Consider the following 18,986-nt stretch of genomic DNA (forward strand, 5'->3'; position numbering starts at 1 on the left):
GCACGGGCTCCAGTGGGGTTCAGAGACAGCAGCTCACAGCTGGGCCTCCCTTCGTGTGGGCTGGAGTTAATGATGTGAAATGACAGTTTTGTTTAACGCTTTCACGGGTTAAAAAGCCAAAATGGCTTGTGGCAGACAGGCTTGTTTGCTGGGATCAGCACACGTGTGATTTGGGTCATGAGGACTCCTGACTGCAGAGTACACTGCTGACAGGGTATCAGGAAGGTACCACTCACCCAGAATTCATTGTGAGAGTGAGGAAAACCTCCTGGAATTCATCTGTACGTACACTTAGTGCTTAAAGGAAGGTGGTGTTTGCGTTCCTGTACCTTATGATGTTTCTGGCTTTTTCCCTCCTTTTTCAGTAAATGGAATGATAGTAAGACTATTTGTCAGAACTGTATGAGCTTATATCAGAACTCCACATTGCTGCTCATGGATTTCCAAAGTGGTCGACTTGTGAGGAAGGAAAGCGTAGGTGCACAGTAACATAAGAAACCAAATGAGAATGAAGAACAGATAGGTTTTCAATGTTAAATTGCCATTTTATGTACTATGAAACACTGGTTAGAAAAAAAGTTACAGGAAACCTTGAAGGGATGTTGTTTAGGGTTAAAGCTACTCTCCCACTGCCTGTATATACCACTAAATTGTGTGCATTTCTTGCTGACTTGTCTGTTTTACAGGAGAACACGATGGGATTTTATGAAACTCATAAATGTTCTTGTTTTCAAACAGCCTTCAGTAAATCCTGCTCCCAACCGAGTCATGAGGCGGGTCAGCTCGGTCCCATCCAGGGCACAGTCTCCCTCCTACGTGGTCAGCACCGGCGTGTCCCCGTCGCGGGGGTCGCTGCGGACGTCCCTGGGGAGCGGGTACGGTTCTCCCGGCGTGGCCGAGCAGAGATCCCTGGCTTCCCACGGGTACTCCTCCACCACCCTGCCCGTGCAGCGGGCGGCGTCCCCGTACGCCCACAGGCCCGCGTCCCCCTCGGCCGTGCGGCGCGTCGGCTCGCTCACGGCCCGCCAGGCAAACCCCAACGGCGGCGCCTCCCAGTACCAGACCGTGGGCAGAGTGGGCTCTCCTCTGGCCCTCGCCGACGTGCAAACCAGAGTGGGTTCTCCGTCCCAAACTCAGCTGGGATCCTCCTCCCCGAAGCGCTCCGGCATGACGGCGGTTCCGCAGCACTTGGGAACGACGCTGCAGAGGACAATCCATGACGTTGAGCAGTACGGACAGCAGTATGAAATCTATGAGAGGATGGTCCCCCCGCGGCCCGACAGCCTCACAGGTGAGTGACAGGTAAAACTCAGCACAAATCAGAGCGGTACAAAACCCGGGTGTCGTGGGTGAAACGTTGTAGCACTGGGACATAACTGCGGTGGATGTGTCAAATCAGTTGTAAATACTGCTCTCAGACACTGTATCAATCACAAGTTCCCCCTGAATACTGGCTTTCTCTGTGATTGCTAACAGGCATTGAATTAAATCCGATTATTTAAGTTGCTGAGTGAAATTGTCAGTCTTCCAGAGGCATGTCAGCATTTTCAAAGATAAAGTACATCTAAATGTGTGTGCAGGCTGTACATAAAGTAAGAGATACTAGCCTGGAACTAGTGTTATGTCTAGTTCTTTCTTAAAATATGTAACTTAGTACTGCTGAATATTAGTCTTATTTTCCACTAATATTTCTTGACTATCTCATACTTCAAGTTAAATATAGGGTAACCATTTTAATACTAGCTTAAAATAAAGCCCTAAAAGGTAGAATCTATTAATCTGAGAGGCAATTCTTATAAAGATGCAATTACTCTACATTTTAAGTTGTGTGTGTGTTACTGGTTTGGTTCTGACCCTCATCTGAATGAGCACAGACAAGGTGATTTTCCAATCACGTGCCCTTTTGAACGAATGGCGATGTCTGTTTTTTCTTTTAAACTGTCACACTGCAGGAAACTCCAAAATGCTCTCATTCCTCAGCAAAAGGTATATCTTGTCCCTCACCGCTGTTTGCAAGGCATAATAATCTGCCAGTTTGATAAGAGGGTGGGAATGAGTTTGATGGGAAAGGCTGTTCAGTGGTGTAAATGTGTGCAGGCTAGGACTGCATCATTTCTGGTGTAACAGCAATCTTGCACTTTCAAAATATTAACAAGGTACTTTACAAATACCACTACTTGGGAATATCACCTTGTCTAAATAGGTGAACTGATAGATCTTTAGAAAAATAGTTATCGGGATAATGAATCAGTAATTCAGAAACAGACACTTTAAATGTGATGTTTTCAGAATGAAGGAAGTAATTAGCAACATGGTAGTCAAGCTGAGAGAGCATCTTCTTTTATAGCCATCTAAACTGTAATCTTTGCAGAAAACTCGAAATACCCTAACTTCCCTGTGCTTTGTGTTACAAACTGAGTAAGAATCCCTTAGTATTATTAAAAAACTCCTACATTGTCTAGGATAAATTAGTTTTCATGTTCCTTTAGAGGGAGCAGTTCAATATAACACCCGAAATCTGAAACTCAAATTTGTAGATGATCAGTTTTCTGAGAGGACATTTGGAAGTGGGAAAGGTTGGTGCTGTTGCAACCTTCAGTATAACCCAGAGCTCTTCCCTGCTGTGTAAGCAGGAGGAGAGGATGGATATGTGATCAGCTCCTCTCTTCCTTCTGTGCTTGCAGTCTCCATTTCCATGGGGTGCATGTTCTGGGAGAACGGTTAGAGGTGAGTGTCTTCCCAGGAGAAGGCACTGTCACCTGGAGCTGTGGGCCCAGCTGTCCCCTTTGCCTGTTCTCATCACCTGTAGATGTGTTTTCTTAGTGATGGCCTAAAGGCTCCCTTGCAGACACTGTGGCAGAGCAGGTGTGTGATTTGGGGGGGAAATACTCAGATGCAGGATACATTTGGTTATCCGTCACTGCTCCATTGTACTTTTGAAGTTGTTCTGTAATCTCCGTCATTTTGTCACCCTTGCAAAGTTCACTTTGCATGTTCTGTTACTGTGATAGCTGCCAGAGCTTTAGTGCCTGCAGGGGTAATGCCAACATGGACAAGGCTGTATACATTTATATGTATACATTGCATGAAATACTAATATATAGCAAGGTGAAAACAAAGATCTAACCCAGCTGCAGCATAGCTATGTGTATATACTCACATCACAGGCTATTTAGACCTTTATAAAGACTTTTCTCCATGTGCTTACATCTCTACTGCCACTACTGAGCAGATGTTTGCTCTTACTGCTGTGGACTGTTTCAGTTTCAGGATTACAACCCCCTCTAGGCTGTGCCCTGTGCCCTCTGTCACAATGGGATTTCTGTCAGGTCCACACTTACCCTGTCATTGCTGAACCTGTGCACTGCACGTGCTGGCTCAGCTTTTATTCCAAATCACGTGAAATGGTTTAGACTTTCAACTGTAAATGCTACCAAAAAAAAAATGAGTTGGAAAACTTCAAGTTGTCAGTGTCTTTTTGTCAAAGAAATGCTGCTTTGTCAGTGAGTCTTTCAGTATGGGTCATTTAATAATGGCAAAAAAAGTAATGAATAAATCTTTGTGACTGTAGATATAACCGACACCTTTTGTTGGTGAAGGAAGAAAGATCCTGCCAGCTAGATTCTTTTGGGTTGGAGAGGGGCCATGCCGATGTTTCCCTGTGCTTGGTTGCAGGCCTGAGGAGCTCGTACGCGAGCCAGCACAGCCAGCTGGGGCAGGAGCTGCGCCCCGCGGTGTCCCCGGACATGCACATCACCCCCATCTACGAGGGCAGGACGTTCTACAGCCCCGTGTTCCGCAGCCCCAACCACGGCACCGTCGAGCTGCACCACGGCTCCCAGGCCGCCCTGTTCCGCACCGGCTCCGGTGGGTGACGGCCACGGGCTCTGCCCGAGCCCCGCGTCCCACACACGGGGATAGAGGAGAGCAGGGCTCAGATAGGTAATACCAGTGCAAAGGAAGAACTAGAGGGGATCAATTAATGGAGATAAAGCCAGGTTTGAAGGACTTAAAATAACCAGCGGGAATTAAAAGGCTTTGGCGATGTTTGCGGGGAATGCCTGGGGCGATCTCTCAGTGTCAGCCCGGGGTCAGAGCGTGTTCTGTTTGATATCGCACGCTCAGGTACATCTGAGATAAGCGTATTTCATGACACACGGGATTTATTGCTTCCTCTTGCATTCCCTGTGCATCGCTCTCTTATGAATTGAGTTGGTGCATCGGTTTTTTATTCATCAATACAGTGAAATGAGAGCTTGCCACTAAAATTACCTACTGCATCTTTCACAGTAAAAATACCGTTCTACCCAACTTCTCAGCAAAGGGTAATGGTAAATGCTGCAGCTGAGGATTGTCTGTGGAAACTGAGATATTCCTCTAGTACCTCACAGAATTGCTACTCATGTATTTTGAAGAGCACAGGCATTAGATTAGTACTAGGATTTATTTTCTGCAGGGAGAAATCTAATGTATGTTGCAGTGCAGTTTGTTCTTTAAGGTTGATTAAAAATTTGTATAGTGATTTCAAAAAACTCTCAAAATATTAGAGTGAGTTAGTTAAGTAACTCCAGAAAAAATTATAGAGAACTGGCCAATTCATGTCATGTTTTCACACACTTGAAAATGGCTTTTTAATGCTTGCTAATACCAAGAGAATGAAGTGCTGAATGAGGCACCAGTTTTTGCAGTTCTTCTGCTTTCTACAACCTACAGTAAATGGAGTTTGTCAGAATGTGCCAATGAGGAAATATAATTAGAAATTGGAATTCTTTTTTTCCTTGTCTACTTAATACCACTTACCTTGAAAGAACAAAAGCCACAACAACAGCTCTGTTCAGTCAGGGAGATGCATGTTCCTGTTCCTGAACTGCCCGGCCTCATCTTCATCCTCTTGTTACCTTTTGTTAGGGAAAATGTTTGTGTAGTTGGGAAAAGCAAAGTATCTATTATACTATTATATAGTATAAACAATAAACAATGTAAATTTTTGTTTACTTACTTTTCCTTTTTGGTGTAGTTGGTGAATTGATGTTATAAACTTTGAAAACACTTTTCACCCTGATTTCTACTTGTTGACACTTTAAATACTTGTTGAGGCAAGCTGAGGCACAAGCCTGATCCCACCAAACTTCTCATTCTGTAACTAACCTCTCCACCTTCCCTGGGACGCTGAGGAATTTCTCCCTGAAATCTGACGGCAGCTTCCCATGTGGAACTGTGCACATTTTCAAGGCCAATGTTTTATTGCTTGCACTGGTAACTAGATGTGGCCCCTTCTGTTCAGCAGAGCTTTGTTACCCGGTTGGTTTTGACACTGTTCTGTCCTAGGCGTGGGCAACCTGCAGCGCTCCTCCAGCCAGCGTAGCACCCTCACATACCAAAGAAACAACTACGGGCTGCCCGCGGCGTTCGCGGAGCCGCTGCGGGCGGTGCCGTTCCGGCTGCCCGAGCCCGGCTACGGCCGCGCCCTGCCCGCGCCCGACGGCGGCACCACGCGCTCCCCCTCCATCGACAGCATCCACAAGGACCCCAGGCAAGTCTCACCGCACGCGGCACCCCGCGCCGCAGTTTGCCATGGCTTAGTCCGTCACGACTCGTCAGCGACTCAGATCTGTGCCTTTATAGCCAAAATAACAAACACGGGCTGCCCCTTGCAGTCAGAAAGAGCAGCTGTTACGCATTTTGTTATTACATTTTTCTTCCGTGCTTATTTTCATGGAGAAGTTATTACAGGAAATAGTAACAACTTTAATGATATTTGACTGGATTATTCCACATATTTTTAGTAAGTCTACAGAGTAACCTGTAATACTGTGGTGAGCTTTTTCATTGTATGAATGAGAATTGGGGCTTGAAAATTCAAAAGTACAGACCTAATTTTTTTGAATGAATTTTTCATGAGCAGCCTGCTTAAATATCAAAACAAAGTAAGTTTAGAAATCATTTATAAATGTGGCATTTTGAAAGTGAACACATGTATTTTTTAAATGATTACTGCTTTGTTGTTGGAAATGTCTGTGCACAGTGTGGGCCACTGGCAAGGGTAGTGTTGTCATTGCCATTTACTATAGACACTGTGCACTGAAACCTTGTATTTGAACCTGGGGGTATCAAAGCCCAGGCCATGCACAGCTTGGAGGGGTTTATGGCACTGTGTATGTTCAGTGTGGGTTTGGGATTGGTAGGAATTCTGGTCCCTCCTCAGATTGCTGGTCACTGAGGCAGCTCCCAGGCAATCCTTGGCTGTGGAAGCACATTGCACATCCTGCTGGTTCAGAGGGAGCAGGAAGTGGGGCAGCTGCTCCTGCAGGAGCTGGGCTCAGCTATGCCTTGGGGGCTGTCCTAGGGGCATGCTGGGCACCAGGGAAACCTGGAGCAGAGATGGTGAGAGGGAGCCTCACACTGAATCCCTGGTCCTGCCTACAGTGTGTTGTAGCACTGGGCACTTCCTCCAGCCCGGGGCTGTCCTGCCATCTTGACAATAAAAGCACTGCTTTAATGGATTTTGTTATTCTATTTATTGGTGGAAATTCATATATTTAATTATTTTAATAGATATTGAGGGCCTGGATTAATTTCATTCAACTGAGTGCTACATTCATCCAAATGATGTTAATAGGATAATCCTAGCTCTAAGTAAAAACTTGCTGGCTGACTGCTCTGGCATGTGGCAGGAAGAGTTACTTATAACAGGGGTGCTTCACATTCATAGCAAGGAACTTTAAAGAAATTCTGACTCAGTTGTCACTGCTGATGCACCTTCTTAGCTTGTAATCTCCCAGTGGAATAGCTTCCACTTAATCTGTTCCAGTTTCCTATGTGCACATGGTGCTGTGCCAGGGGCCAGAGAAGCAGGTTACACAGCCCCAGAGTGGGCTGTTGGGAAGCACCACTCTGGAATGAGAGGGAAAGCTACTAGTTTTACTAGAAAGGCAGTTTTCCCTAAGATTTTCCTATCATTAGTATGGAGAAATAAACCTTGGAGTTGTTGAGCAGTTCAAAGTGGGCACAGAACTGAGCTTCCTCTTTGGGTGAGTCCTGGGAAGACTTCACTGGCCAGGCCAACATTAGCCTTGGAACAACTCCCCAGGTACTGTTCTCAGAACATATTTGGCTCTTTTCTTTTTTAATTTACTTGGATTTTTGAACATGGGAAAACTTGAGATACTACTTCATCCCCCCCCCAGTCCTCCTTTACAGAAGGCAGATTGCCCAACAACTATTAATTGACTATATTTCTATATCTGTGAATTGGACATGGGTGTGTTTCATGACTTTTCTAGGATTGGTCTGCACAAAATTATGATGGTTTAATGAAGGGTATTTTATTTTAATAATTTTAAATTTACAGTCCCTGAATAACTCAGATCAAACAAACTTCTTGCACCTGATCCTGCCGATGACACTTCAGGGTGTGCAGGTTTTAATTGGTTTCAGCTTAGGAAGAACATTGAGCACCAACAGAAAAATGTTGTGGAAGAGATGACCCTGAGCAGCACTGTTGAGGGGGTATCAGTTGCATTATATAATTAATTTTTGGGATATTTATGTAGGTTGAAGCATTTGAGTTGGCGTAACTTTAGTGTATATTTGTATTTGTGTGGTCCACAAGCCAAGGGAAGCTCCATGGATATAGTGTCCTTGTCCAGTTAGAAGACTAAAAGGTGATGTGACTCGTTATCCCAATGTACCTGGTTTTCCTCCTTGCCCTGGTACTCCAGAACAAAACTGGAATTGTTGACAAGATGTTCCTGCACTTAGTGAACACGCTGTGTTTGGGGGTAATGCCTTCTCTGCACTGTGCTCTCCATGCAGGGAGTTTGCGTGGCGGGATCCGGAGCTGCCCGAGGTGATCCACATGCTGCAGCACCAGTTCCCGTCGGTGCAGGCCAACGCGGCTGCCTACCTGCAGCACCTGTGCTTCGGGGACAACAGGGTCAAAACAGAGGTATGTGCTCCTGCAGCACCTGTGCTTTGGGACAGCAGGGTCCAAACAGAGGTATGTGCTGCCTGTGCCCCTGGCACGGGGCAAGCACACCAGGCCTCGCCTCTGCTCGTGGGTTTCAGCACATGGTGTTTGTGACCTCGTGTTTCTGGGTGTGCCACATGCATGCTAATATTGCAGTACCTGCAGATGTGTCGTTACACACATACACAAACACAAATTTTTCCTATCATAAGAGCTGCATGGGAATTCTATGGAAATCTTTTACCTCAAAGTCGTGTAATCCAGCAGAACTGTAAAGTTTGTTTGCCAGAGCCTGGCTTTGTGTAACCAGGTGATGACTGGAGACTAGAACAACCAGGAGCTCTAGAAGGCTTTCACTGTTTTTGATCAGTGTCTTAAGGCATCATAGGGAATGAGTGATCTGTCAGGCAAAGGAAAGGAGTCTAATCCTAGAAATACGTAGAGGACAGTGTTTATGTAACTATGATGTGGGGGAGGGATACATCTGGGTGAATATTAAGAGTGTTGTTGAAATTTCTAGAAACTTTTCACTTGAAGAACTACTGTTTTTGCAGAGCAGCTGTGAGCTGTTGGTCTGAAGGAATTTGTTTTTTCATTCACATCCTATGTGTGTGTGTGTTATCTGTTCTTTTCAGTATAAATTTTGTTTATGTTAATAAAATGCTGGTGCAACTTTTATAAGAAGATAGCCCAACATAATTCACTATTGCTGGGAGGCAGATGAAGAAGTAGTGGTGGTTTTGATGTTCTGGTGATGATCACTGTGATAATCAGCACTTATTTCTAATATTCCCTAAAAAATTTTCTGAGATATAGGAAATTACTTTAAAAACTGCATTGCTGGGAAACAATTAAAGCAGTAAGTGTTCTCTGAACACAGCAAGTGACTGAAAATGCCCCTCAGTCTTTGCAATGGCGGGGGGCTTCCCAGGAATTCCGGTCCCATGTAACAGTCAAGTCAGGAAGGTTTAGCAGCTGTTTCTTCTGGAAGTGGAATGGGATGTACGGTTCCCATAAAAACAAAAGGCTTTTACGTCTGTGGAGTGAGATGGGTGAGATCAGTGGGTGCTGATGGTCCTGACATTCTACTTTCCAGGTCTGTAGGCTGGGAGGAATCAAGCACCTGGTAGATCTCCTGGATCACAGAGTGCTGGAGGTTCAGAAGAATGCCTGTGGTGCGCTGAGGAACCTGGTTTATGGGAAGTCTACTGACGAGAACAAAATAGCCATGAAGAACGTGGGAGGGATCCCGGCCCTCCTGCGGCTGCTGAGGAAGTCGGTCGATGCCGAGGTCAAGGAGCTGGTAACAGGTGAGCTGGTTGATCCCTCCTGGATCGTGTCCTTCCTCTGAGGCTCCTCCCTCCCCCAGGCAGTGCCAAGCACTCACAGTGTGTGTGATTTTCCTGACGTGGCTGTCAGGCAGACACGGGGCAACTGGAGCTGGCACTTGGATTGACACACACTCGAGTATCACCTAAGCAGGGAGCAGAAACTCCTCACCTTCCACATGCAGAGGTGCTGGGGCCAGCAGGGATCTGCTGAGATGGGTAAATGGCCTCAGCAGTCCTTGGTCCAGAGCTGTTTGTGTGGGGATTGTTCACTCTTACACAGTGATGGAAGTCACAGTTAATGGCTGTTGAAAAATAGCTTCTGGGAAATTTCCCCTCTACCTACGGTCTCAGGCTGTCTCTTTGGACCTGGGCAGATGATTCCATAACAGCTCAATACTTGCTTTTCAGTGTACCTCCACAACCATGAGGAACAAAGAGGCATCCCAAATTACCCTGTAATCTGTTACCTTAATACAGCATTCCACCAGCTCCTAATATCACTTTCCTTGTCTGTGAATGGAAACCTCCCAGATTATAACTGCCTTTACCTTCCATGTTTATTTGTAATAAGCACTAAATTTGGTCCCAATTATCTTAAAATAAGAACCTAGAAATAATCAGGTTGTGTCCTCATTTTAAGGTGAAGGCTGAAGGGCTGTGTAACATACAGCTCTGCTTCAGGGTGAGCAGCTGAAGTCTTCTCCCAAATTAAGAGACAGAGGGTCCTGGGGGAGCTTTTGCCTTCACATACTGAACTCAGTAAATAAATCATTAATCACTCAACTGATCTGCCTCTGTGTGAGTCCAGCCTCTGGGCAGATTTGGCCTTGGGTACTCAGTGGGACTCCCATGATTTGCTCCCAGGCTAATCCCCACGGAGAAGATAATATTTGCACAAGTGTAATGGGCTTCTTGGAGGAATTTTTATGATAAAACCCAGCACCACAACTTCAGAGGGTACTTTTCTTTAAATTATATTTTAATTTCCCAGTTGATAATCAATTCTCTTTTGTTACTGAAGTCTTACTGTACAGGAGCTGCAGCTAAGAATCATAAATAATACTTTTAACATGGCTCTAAAATGGCTCTGTGGTGGTATCAAAAGTATGAAGAATCCCCGAGCACTTTAAAATGTGCAGCATTCATTGTTGGTAGGTCTTTTTTCTTTAGGGAGTAGTTTTGTACATAGTTTAATCATATCCAGAAAATTGTCTTACAGGACTAATTTTGCAGGTGCCATTTCTGTGGAAGTGCCTTTTACATCCACTCTTTAGCCAGCTCTGTAGCAGGGCTGCACTACCCTTGTGTGTGAGCTGAACCCCGAGAGCAGGAGCTCTAGGAACCCCTGTGGGACACAGGAGGAACTTCAGCTGCCTGTAACCAGAAATCAAGACAAAAGCAATCAGTAAATCTCCTCATGTCTGTATTCTCCCATGGAGCCCCTTAATTAGAGGGGCTTCTCTTAGCCCCCCTCAAGAGAAGACAACGAGGTGTCTCATGCAAAGATTTGTCTTTCTTATTTTTGTGTGGCTGTATTAAAAACTTTTGCTGTCTTATAAACTTTCATTTTTGTGAACTCCTGTAGCATTTGCTGTCTGGTCCCCTCCTAGTTTATTTCTGAAGAAATGGATGTTCAAGATCTAGTCACAGGGGAACCCAAGTGGTTTGGGCAGCTGTTGAGGGGCTGTTGAGAAGCTGCTGCCGGCCGGGTTTGCCGAGTGTGCATGGCCACGCAACCGCACAATCAGGAAAATACTGTGTGTGAGGGAAGTATTTTGAGTAAGATCAGTACCTGGTGAGACTTTGGATGAACTTTATGCTGTGTTTTATGATGAAAAAGAGGATTCAATGCTGTGTTTAGCATATTGTTTGCATATACAGTTCTGCTGGTGACTTATGTATCTGGATGTAACATACAGAGATTGTGCAGGGCAGGGAACTAGGGATTTGTGCCCAAGGATAAAAGATGGATGGCAGTTCCATATGGCTGGTGGGTCAATGGAACACGCTCTGGACTTGCTGTTGTTTCCAGGAAGAAAATTTTTTACATCCACTCTGCTCTTCAGTACCTGATTTCCCGGCGTACAGTGCGAGGGAGCAGGAATATCAGGGCAGGCCATTCTTATCATTGGAAAAACCCCCATACCCTCCTCTGCTGTTCCACATTGCTTTCCTCCTTTTTGGATGATGGCTTTCCAAGTTCTGCCTGCTCTAGAATCACACCACATATTTAAAGTGATGTCTTTTAAGTTTGAATGTTGCTTCATGTTTGTTTGCCAAGTGTCTGCTGACTTTACTGCAATGGAAATCTCTTCTAAGGGGTTCTCTGGAACTTGTCTTCGTGTGATGCTGTGAAGATGACAATCATTAGAGACGCTCTGTCCACGCTGACAAACACTGTGATAGTGCCCCACTCGGGATGGAACAGCTCCTCCTTTGACGATGATCATAAAATTAAATTCCAGACTTCCCTGGTTCTGCGCAATACAACAGGATGCCTGAGGTATCTGCTCTTCTAGAAGGCTCCCTTTTAAAGACTAGTCATGTTGTCCAGGTCCTTTTCATACCATAGTTTTAAAAACAGAAGAGTTGTTTTATTCTATGAATTACAAAATTCCATCATTTAGGCAGCTTTTCCAATTGTTCTTCTTTTTTTCTGTTAAAAAATACGAAAATTACCAAGTTAGTCACTAAGAGTTACTGACCGATGAATTACCAATCAGCTACATCAACACCTTCTGCAAACTGTCTAATAAATGGTTGTCTGTCCTTGCCTACACCACGTTCCTTGGTTATTCCAACCCTCAGGAACCTGAGCTCCGCCGGGGAGGAGGCGCGGAAGCAGATGAGGTCCTGCGAGGGGCTGGTCGACTCGCTGCTCTACGTGATCCACACCTGTGTGAACACCTCGGACTACGACAGCAAGGTGTGTGCACGGCTCACCTACAGATGGGATGGTGCTGAGTGTCTGCTGGGATCTCTGGGCTTTGTGTGGCCCAGCTGAGCACGGTGGTGTCCATGCCCGACTGGCATCGCTCCCCAGCCCTGGTTGGGAGGCACAGCCAAACTCAGCTGCACAGCACAGCATCACTCCTCGTTTGCAGCCGTGCTGCAGAAGTCATGCCTCAATAAAATAATAATAAGCTCTTGTGCTTTTCATTTTCAGAATACTAAAGAATAAGCCACTATAGCAGAGACCACTGTTATAAGTATTGTCAGATTTAAGAGAGATTGCAGTTTTCCCAGAGAAACAGCCCAAGCACTGCCCAGAGCCCAGCATTAGAATTTAGAGCTTGTGCTCCCAGCACCTTTTCGCCTCTGCTGGACTGGTTTGGTTTGGTTTGTCTCTGTGTGAGAAAGAACTGGTGACAAGGCATCTCTCTGATTTGGTTCAGACAGTGGAGAACTGTGTGTGCACCCTGAGGAACCTTTCCTACCGCCTGGAGCTGGAGGTGCCCCAGGCACGGCTGCTGGGAATCAATGAGCTGGATGACTTGCTGGGAAAGGAGTCACCCAGCAAAGACTCGGAGCCAAGCTGCTGGGGGAAAAAAAAAAAGAAGAAAAAAAAAACTTCCCAGGAGGATCAGGTTTGCGTTTTCCTTGTACTGCCAGTGCCTCAGATGGGGTTTGGCTCACGGTGGGGGAGGACGTATCTTGATGAAAATGATCCTGTGCTGAATAAAAATGGAGGTTTTGTGTTGTTACAAATCTGTGTTCCTTTCTCAGTGGGACGGAGTTGGCCCTATCCCAGGATTTTCCAAGTCTCCTAAAGGGGTGGAGATGCTCTGGCACCCATCGGTGGTGAAGCCGTACCTGACACTTCTGGCAGAGAGCTCCAACCCAGCCACTCTGGAGGGCTCTGCAGGATCTCTCCAGAACCTCTCTGCAGGCAACTGGAAGGTATGGGAATTCTTCCTCCTCTTCCTCTCCTTGTACTCTGGTTGCTTTTTCTGATAAGATCTTGGAGTGTGTTTGGGGGGAATATGCAATTTTCTCACGTGCACCTGAGCGTTCCCCTCTGGTCTGTGCGTTAGTGCTCATGTGCTGCAGTCATGTTTCCACAGTGAAAAGCTGTGGAAAAGGGAGGGAGCAGGAAGAGCCATATGGAAACTGGCCTTGACATTGGTACCATTTGTTTTAAATAAACAGAAAAGGCTTCCTTCCAGCACACAGTGGGTCAAAATAATCTTCTGGTGTCTTCTAGCTCTCAGTTCTGGTGGGAAGGTGCTGTTGAAATAAGACCAGCACAAGAAAATTTGCTTTTTTCCCTATTTCATTATTTATTTCCATACATTCTGGCCATTGCATACAATATGCTACAAAAGCAGCACATGAGAACACTTTATTGATGTCATGTTTTTGTCATGGAGAGAGTAAAAAACCCAGCAAACATAAGCTGCTTTCTTTGCTTGCAGCAAGCCAGCTAAGCCTTTTTAAGTTTGACCAATATAAAACTGGTCTTAAAAAAACCCCAAAACCTAACAAACAAAACCCAGACCACTCTGTTCCCTTTTCAGTGTTTGTCATCTATTCAGGTATTTTATCTCTTTTTTATCTCCTTTGTAAGAGGAATGAGTGAAAAATGGCAGAGAGACAGCTCTTTGTAATCCCAGGAAAGGCACACACTGCACATGTCATCTGCTGTTGGCCGTGTCCCCAGCCCTGCCCGAGCACGGCGCTGCAGCCAGGGGTGTCTGGGGCTGGGGGGTCTCTGGGCTGACGGGGCTCTCTGTCAGTTCGCAGCCTACATCCGCGCCGCCGTCAGGAAGGAGAAGGGGCTGCCCATCCTCGTGGAGCTGCTGAGGATGGACAATGACAGAGTGGTGTCCTCTGTGGCAACTGCCCTAAGGAACATGGCGTTGGATGTGCGGAACAAGGAGCTCATCGGTACGTGCAGACCGCCCTGGGGAGAGCACCAGCACCACCATGGACGGGGGGGAAAGCCAGGGATGAGTTTGCACTGATGGGAACAGCACGCTGCATGTTACTGTGTCACAGAGATGAATCCTTGTGACAGCAGCAGCTTTTCAGAGCAGTGTTGCCATATTAGTTTGCCACTGGCCACCTTTGATGGATGGGAGTCACCTCAGCTCAGCCCAACTGGACAGGAAACCCTCAGTGCCAAATGGGATGGAAACGAAGCTCAGCTTCCTTGGAGCTCAGCACCCACCTTTTTGGGGGGGTTGGGGCCCTCACATGCTCTCAGGGGTGGGGCAGCTCTGGTGCCAGTGCAGCAGTGCTTTGTTTAACAGTATTGCACAGAGAGAGAGGAAAGAAATCCTCTTCTGGTAAAGTATGTCCAGGAAAACCCAGATATATTGCAGTATATGTGCCTTTGTTGAACTAAGTCATCAACAAGGCTGCTTGCTAGAAGAACTTTCTGTTTCTCACTTGTCAATTCTGATATTTAACACTTTAAGCATTTATCTGTGCCTTTCTCATCTAGCATTAAAAACACCTCAAACAACATCTTTCCTGCCTTGATGAGGAACCTCAGTCTGTTACTGTTGAACGTGCCCCAGCCTCAGGCTGCTGTGGCTTCAGTGAACCCTGCTAACACATGGCATGATGTAAAAAAGTCTCTTTTTTGTTTCAGAAGCATTTGCTGTGTGTAGACTTGTGGGACAGGGGTATAACAACTGTTTATACAGATAGGAGGATCGTTATTCTCAAAAAGAGAAATGCAGGTGGACAGAACTTTATTATCTGTTTCTGAAGCTTCTCCATCTGGGACATTCAGAGCATGTTTTCCTGCAGTGCAGGCATTGCACACACGGGGAATTACTAAAGAGAGACTCCTGTTCTGCAGCACCAGCCCTGTGTGGGTCAGACTCAGGTGATACTCTCTTGTCAGGACGTTTCTTCCATTCCTGGCAGAACTTTTCAGTTCAGGAACATTCCTCCACCTATTCCCTCTCCCAGTCAAAGCTGTAACTGAAAGAATTTCTGGCTTCCAGATCCACTCTGAATCTGATCTCTGTATAAAACACATCACCTGTGCTAGAAATCCTCTTTAGGAGCTTCTCTGCCTGTGTGGGGCAGGAACAATGGGCTCCCGTGGTCACACTGAAGGAAGTGAGAGATGAGGACTCCAGCAAATAACAATATATGTTGGAATATGCAGCATGTGGGTGAGCTTGCTAAAGGAATGGCACTGGTAGGGTGCTGCTGCAGACAGTATTGTGGGGATGGTTTTCCAGGGGGTTTCCTTTTGCCTGCAGATTTCCTTTTTGGTTATTTTTTTCTCCTCATGCACATTGCACAAACACATAGTGAATGGCTTTCTGCAAAGCTTCTTCATCATTCACTGCTATGTACAAATACACATCTTCAATAAAATCAATCAATCATTCAATTAACAGCTAAACAGGGAAAAACCAAACCTTATCTTTAGTTCTGTCCCTTGTCTGCAGCTTATCCCTGGCATCAGTCAGCAGCTGGAGTCTGACAGAGCTGAGCTCTGACAGGTAACAAAGGCAAAAAGAAGATCCAAAAGAAATAATTCCCAGTTAATGTAAAGATTCCTTTAACCCTCCCACAGATGAAGCTGAGGAATGTGCACCGCTCTGTCAAGTAGCCAAACGTTTTTCCTTGAACAATTCTGCTTTCTCCAAATAATCCTTTTTTTACAAATACTCCCGTTTTAATGCAAAATTCAGCTTCTCACGCTTCTAAGCTAAAAGGAAAAAAAATTCAAAAATTGATCTTCGGTCTCTCTTGACCCTGTGTAAAATGTGGATTCTTGGCAGGGTTTGACCCTGCGCTGCTGCCCCCTGCCCTCAGCTGCCGTTCTGTGCCATTTCCAGCCTGCAGTCCCAGCCCGTGGGCTTGACCCGTTTCTCTGGGGGTTTGCAGGTAAATACGCGATGCGGGACCTGGTGAACCGGCTGCCGGGCGGGAACGGGCCCAGCGTGCTGTCGGACGAGACGGTGGCCGCCATCTGCTGCGCCCTGCACGAGGTCACCAGCAAGAACATGGAGAACGCCAAGGCCCTCGCCGACACCGGCGGCATCGAGAAGCTGGTCAACATCACCAAGGGGAGAGGGGACAGGCGAGTGGCTGCAACGCTCATCCCTGAACTGGCTCTGGTTCCGTTTTAAATGCTTAAGAATGCGGGAAATTTTTTTTGAGTGAAAAAAAGATCTACTTTTGCGGTCTGGGTCTGAGGAGCTGACGGTTGGAATGACACTGGGAGGGAGGGGGCAGCTGGTGCCGCTGTGCTCTGCAGGGTGTTCTCCATCCAAGGCTTCTGGAGGCTTCTACAGCTGCCCAGAGTAAGCGTGGTCGTGGGGCCTCTTCAGGGTGAATGAGTTAAACTGCCCCCTCTTAAACACCTACCAGATTAATAGAATACTTGGAACTTTTCCAAGTCACACTGTGTGGGCACCTTTGTCAGGATGTTTCCAGCAGCTGTTCATTGTATCTGGTGCAGCCCTTTGGTCAGTGGAAAGAGAACGTGGCCGGGGGGATCCCCTGGAACAGCATTGCCAGGCCAGTGCTGGCTGAGGGGGGCTGGCTCTGCCCACTGTGCCAGCCCTGGGCTCCAGGGACTGTGAGCCGAGTTCTGTGCTGGCATCGTGGTGGTGTAGAGGGAATGAAGCCTGTGAGAGTGGGACAGCCAAGGAACAGGAGCCTGTGGTGGGGCAGCAGGAGGCCCCAGGGATCCCATAGCTGTGGGGTGGGGCAGCAGGAGGCCCCAGGGACCCCATCGCTGTGGGCTGTGCTCAGTGTCACTGTGCTCCATCTCAGCAGGGCTCCTGCACAGACCAGGCTGTCACCTGTCCTCCCATGGGTAGTGGGGCACCTGTGGTACAGCCAGCCCTGTGTGCTGTTCCCAGATTGGATCAGATGGTAAAGGAGAGGAAGGGATCTCAGAGACGTGGGTCAGTGTGAATTAACCACACCAGGTTTTAGCACGGTCTGTCTCACCAGGAGCTAGGCTGTTTTGAGGATTCCCAGTTTATATCACTTCCCATGTCCAAGGGACAAGGCTCATTCCAGCTGCAGGTGTGGGTGCAGCGATCCGTTCTGACCTCACTGCTCTGTGGGGGCAATGTGTGAAGTTGCACCTGCACTTACATTTATGAGGCGATGAAGTTTAAACTAAGCAAATTTAAGATCTTGTGAACATACTCAGTATCTACTCAGTGATTAACTCTATCAACTGCATTTTTTCAGTGTTTTCTTCCAAAAACTGTATTTGGATGAATCCAGTGACAGACAGAGGCATATGTTTACCACAGATGTCCATGCTGTGGCATTTAATGTCTGGTCACTACTGCAGTACCATTCCCAGCTTTCTCCATTTCTCTATGAAAAGATACCCTGGTTTTATTTTTAATAATAGCTGCAGCAACTTTCCTTGTCTTGCTCTTGAGAGTGAAAAAGTGTTTTCCCAACCAAAGTTTCCAGCAGTGCAGCACAGAACTGAGAACACAGACTCACTGTGAGGATGCCTGGAGACTTTTAATAGCAGCTCTCTTTTATTTTTTATTCTTTTTCTACTATTAGGAGTTTTGTACAGTGATTTAAAGTCTGAAGTCTCCATTTTTATGGAATGCACTTCACAGAATGTTTCTTTAATGATTTTTATTCTTGCAGACACTGACAGTAGCTATTTCAACCCCTCTCTCTGTGTTTCTCGTGTGGGTGACCTGAAGGGAACATTCCAGGCTGGAGAGGGCAGTGGCTGTGGGGTTGATCTCCAGGCTGGGCCATGCTCACACTGGTGGTGCAGGGCTGGCCTGGCCCCACAGCAGCAGGGTGGGGCTGTTATGGAGCTCAGAACACTGTTCTTCTGCAGTGGAATTCAGTGGCTTTCTCACACTGCAACACTCTTCCCTTGCCCAGGTCCTCACTGAAGGTTGTCAAGGCAGCGGCCCAGGTCCTGAACACGCTGTGGCAGTACCGAGACCTCCGGAGCATTTACAAAAAGGTAAAGTACAGAATCAGCCTCCACGGGAAAATGGTGCCACAAAAACTCCTCGTTTATTTATAACTCGCCATTTATTCTGATTTTTTTTCTTTTTGCCACTCCACAGGATGGGTGGAATCAAAGTCACTTTATTACACCAGTATCAACACTGGAGAGAGAGAGATTCAAATCCCACCCTTCTCTATCCACAGGCAATCAGCAGATGTCACCTGTCATGCAGTCAGGTCAGTCAGGGAGGGCGAAGGGGACCTGCTTTCTATGTTTTTAACTCAAAGAGCCTCTCTGGTTGCTACTAATTCCATCTAAAACATGGAGGTCAGGCTGTCTCCCCTTGGTGCTTGAGCCAAGTACTTCAGGTGCTCTGGGTGTTCCTGGGCTGTTCCTGCACAGTGAGATCCTCAGCGTGCACAGCTGGATGTTGGTGCCAACCACTGCCCCCTCCAGAGCTGCTCCCCCTGCGCTGTGTGGGCACCGTGGACGTGGGTACCTGACAGCAGAAACAGCGACAGACCCACAGCGAGGAGCCAGTTCTCATTCCCAACTACGTCATGTCCCATTAGGATGAGCAACCAAATACAAAAATGTTACTTTTCTGACTCCTCCTCGTTTATGTCTCGCCTTTGTTCCTTTAGCGCCTTCAGTGCTATTTACATCTTCCCGAGGGCTGGTACAAAACCCACCTGAAGCCTTCTATTTTGTCTTCCTTTCGCATTGTATTTTATCCAAATTACTCTTCTCAAGACTCTCTAGA

At 46.6% G+C, this 18,986-nt stretch overlaps 1 protein-coding gene across 11 annotated transcripts in view; it reads left to right on the plus strand.

Moving 5' to 3' along the window:
• The window catches only part of PKP4 (plakophilin 4), an 83,851-nt gene that overhangs the window by 50,380 nt on the left and 14,485 nt on the right, over positions 1–18,986 (plus strand). For 10 of the 11 annotated variants that reach the window (XM_032693288.1, XM_032693290.1, XM_032693289.1 and 7 more), the window contains 13 exons: positions 739–1,291; positions 3,676–3,867; positions 5,329–5,533; positions 7,816–7,948; positions 9,066–9,279; positions 11,620–11,803; positions 12,109–12,226; positions 12,696–12,887; positions 13,027–13,200; positions 14,037–14,187; positions 16,156–16,351; positions 18,151–18,235; positions 18,342–18,459. In XM_032693288.1, the coding sequence (XP_032549179.1) occupies positions 739–1,291; positions 3,676–3,867; positions 5,329–5,533; positions 7,816–7,948; positions 9,066–9,279; positions 11,620–11,803; positions 12,109–12,226; positions 12,696–12,887; positions 13,027–13,200; positions 14,037–14,187; positions 16,156–16,351; positions 18,151–18,235; positions 18,342–18,459 (2,515 nt within the window). Of the gene's footprint in view, positions 1–738; positions 1,292–3,675; positions 3,868–5,328; positions 5,534–7,815; positions 7,949–9,065; positions 9,280–11,619; positions 11,804–12,108; positions 12,227–12,695; positions 12,888–13,026; positions 13,201–14,036; positions 14,188–16,155; positions 16,352–18,150; positions 18,236–18,341; positions 18,460–18,625; positions 18,832–18,986 lie in introns of those variants that run through there. The other variant, XM_032693294.1, reaches the window with a different exon arrangement.

The sequence above is a fragment of the Chiroxiphia lanceolata genome, chromosome 7 (assembly GCF_009829145.1).
Source record: "Chiroxiphia lanceolata isolate bChiLan1 chromosome 7, bChiLan1.pri, whole genome shotgun sequence".
NCBI classification, from domain to species: Eukaryota; Metazoa; Chordata; class Aves; order Passeriformes; family Pipridae; genus Chiroxiphia; species Chiroxiphia lanceolata.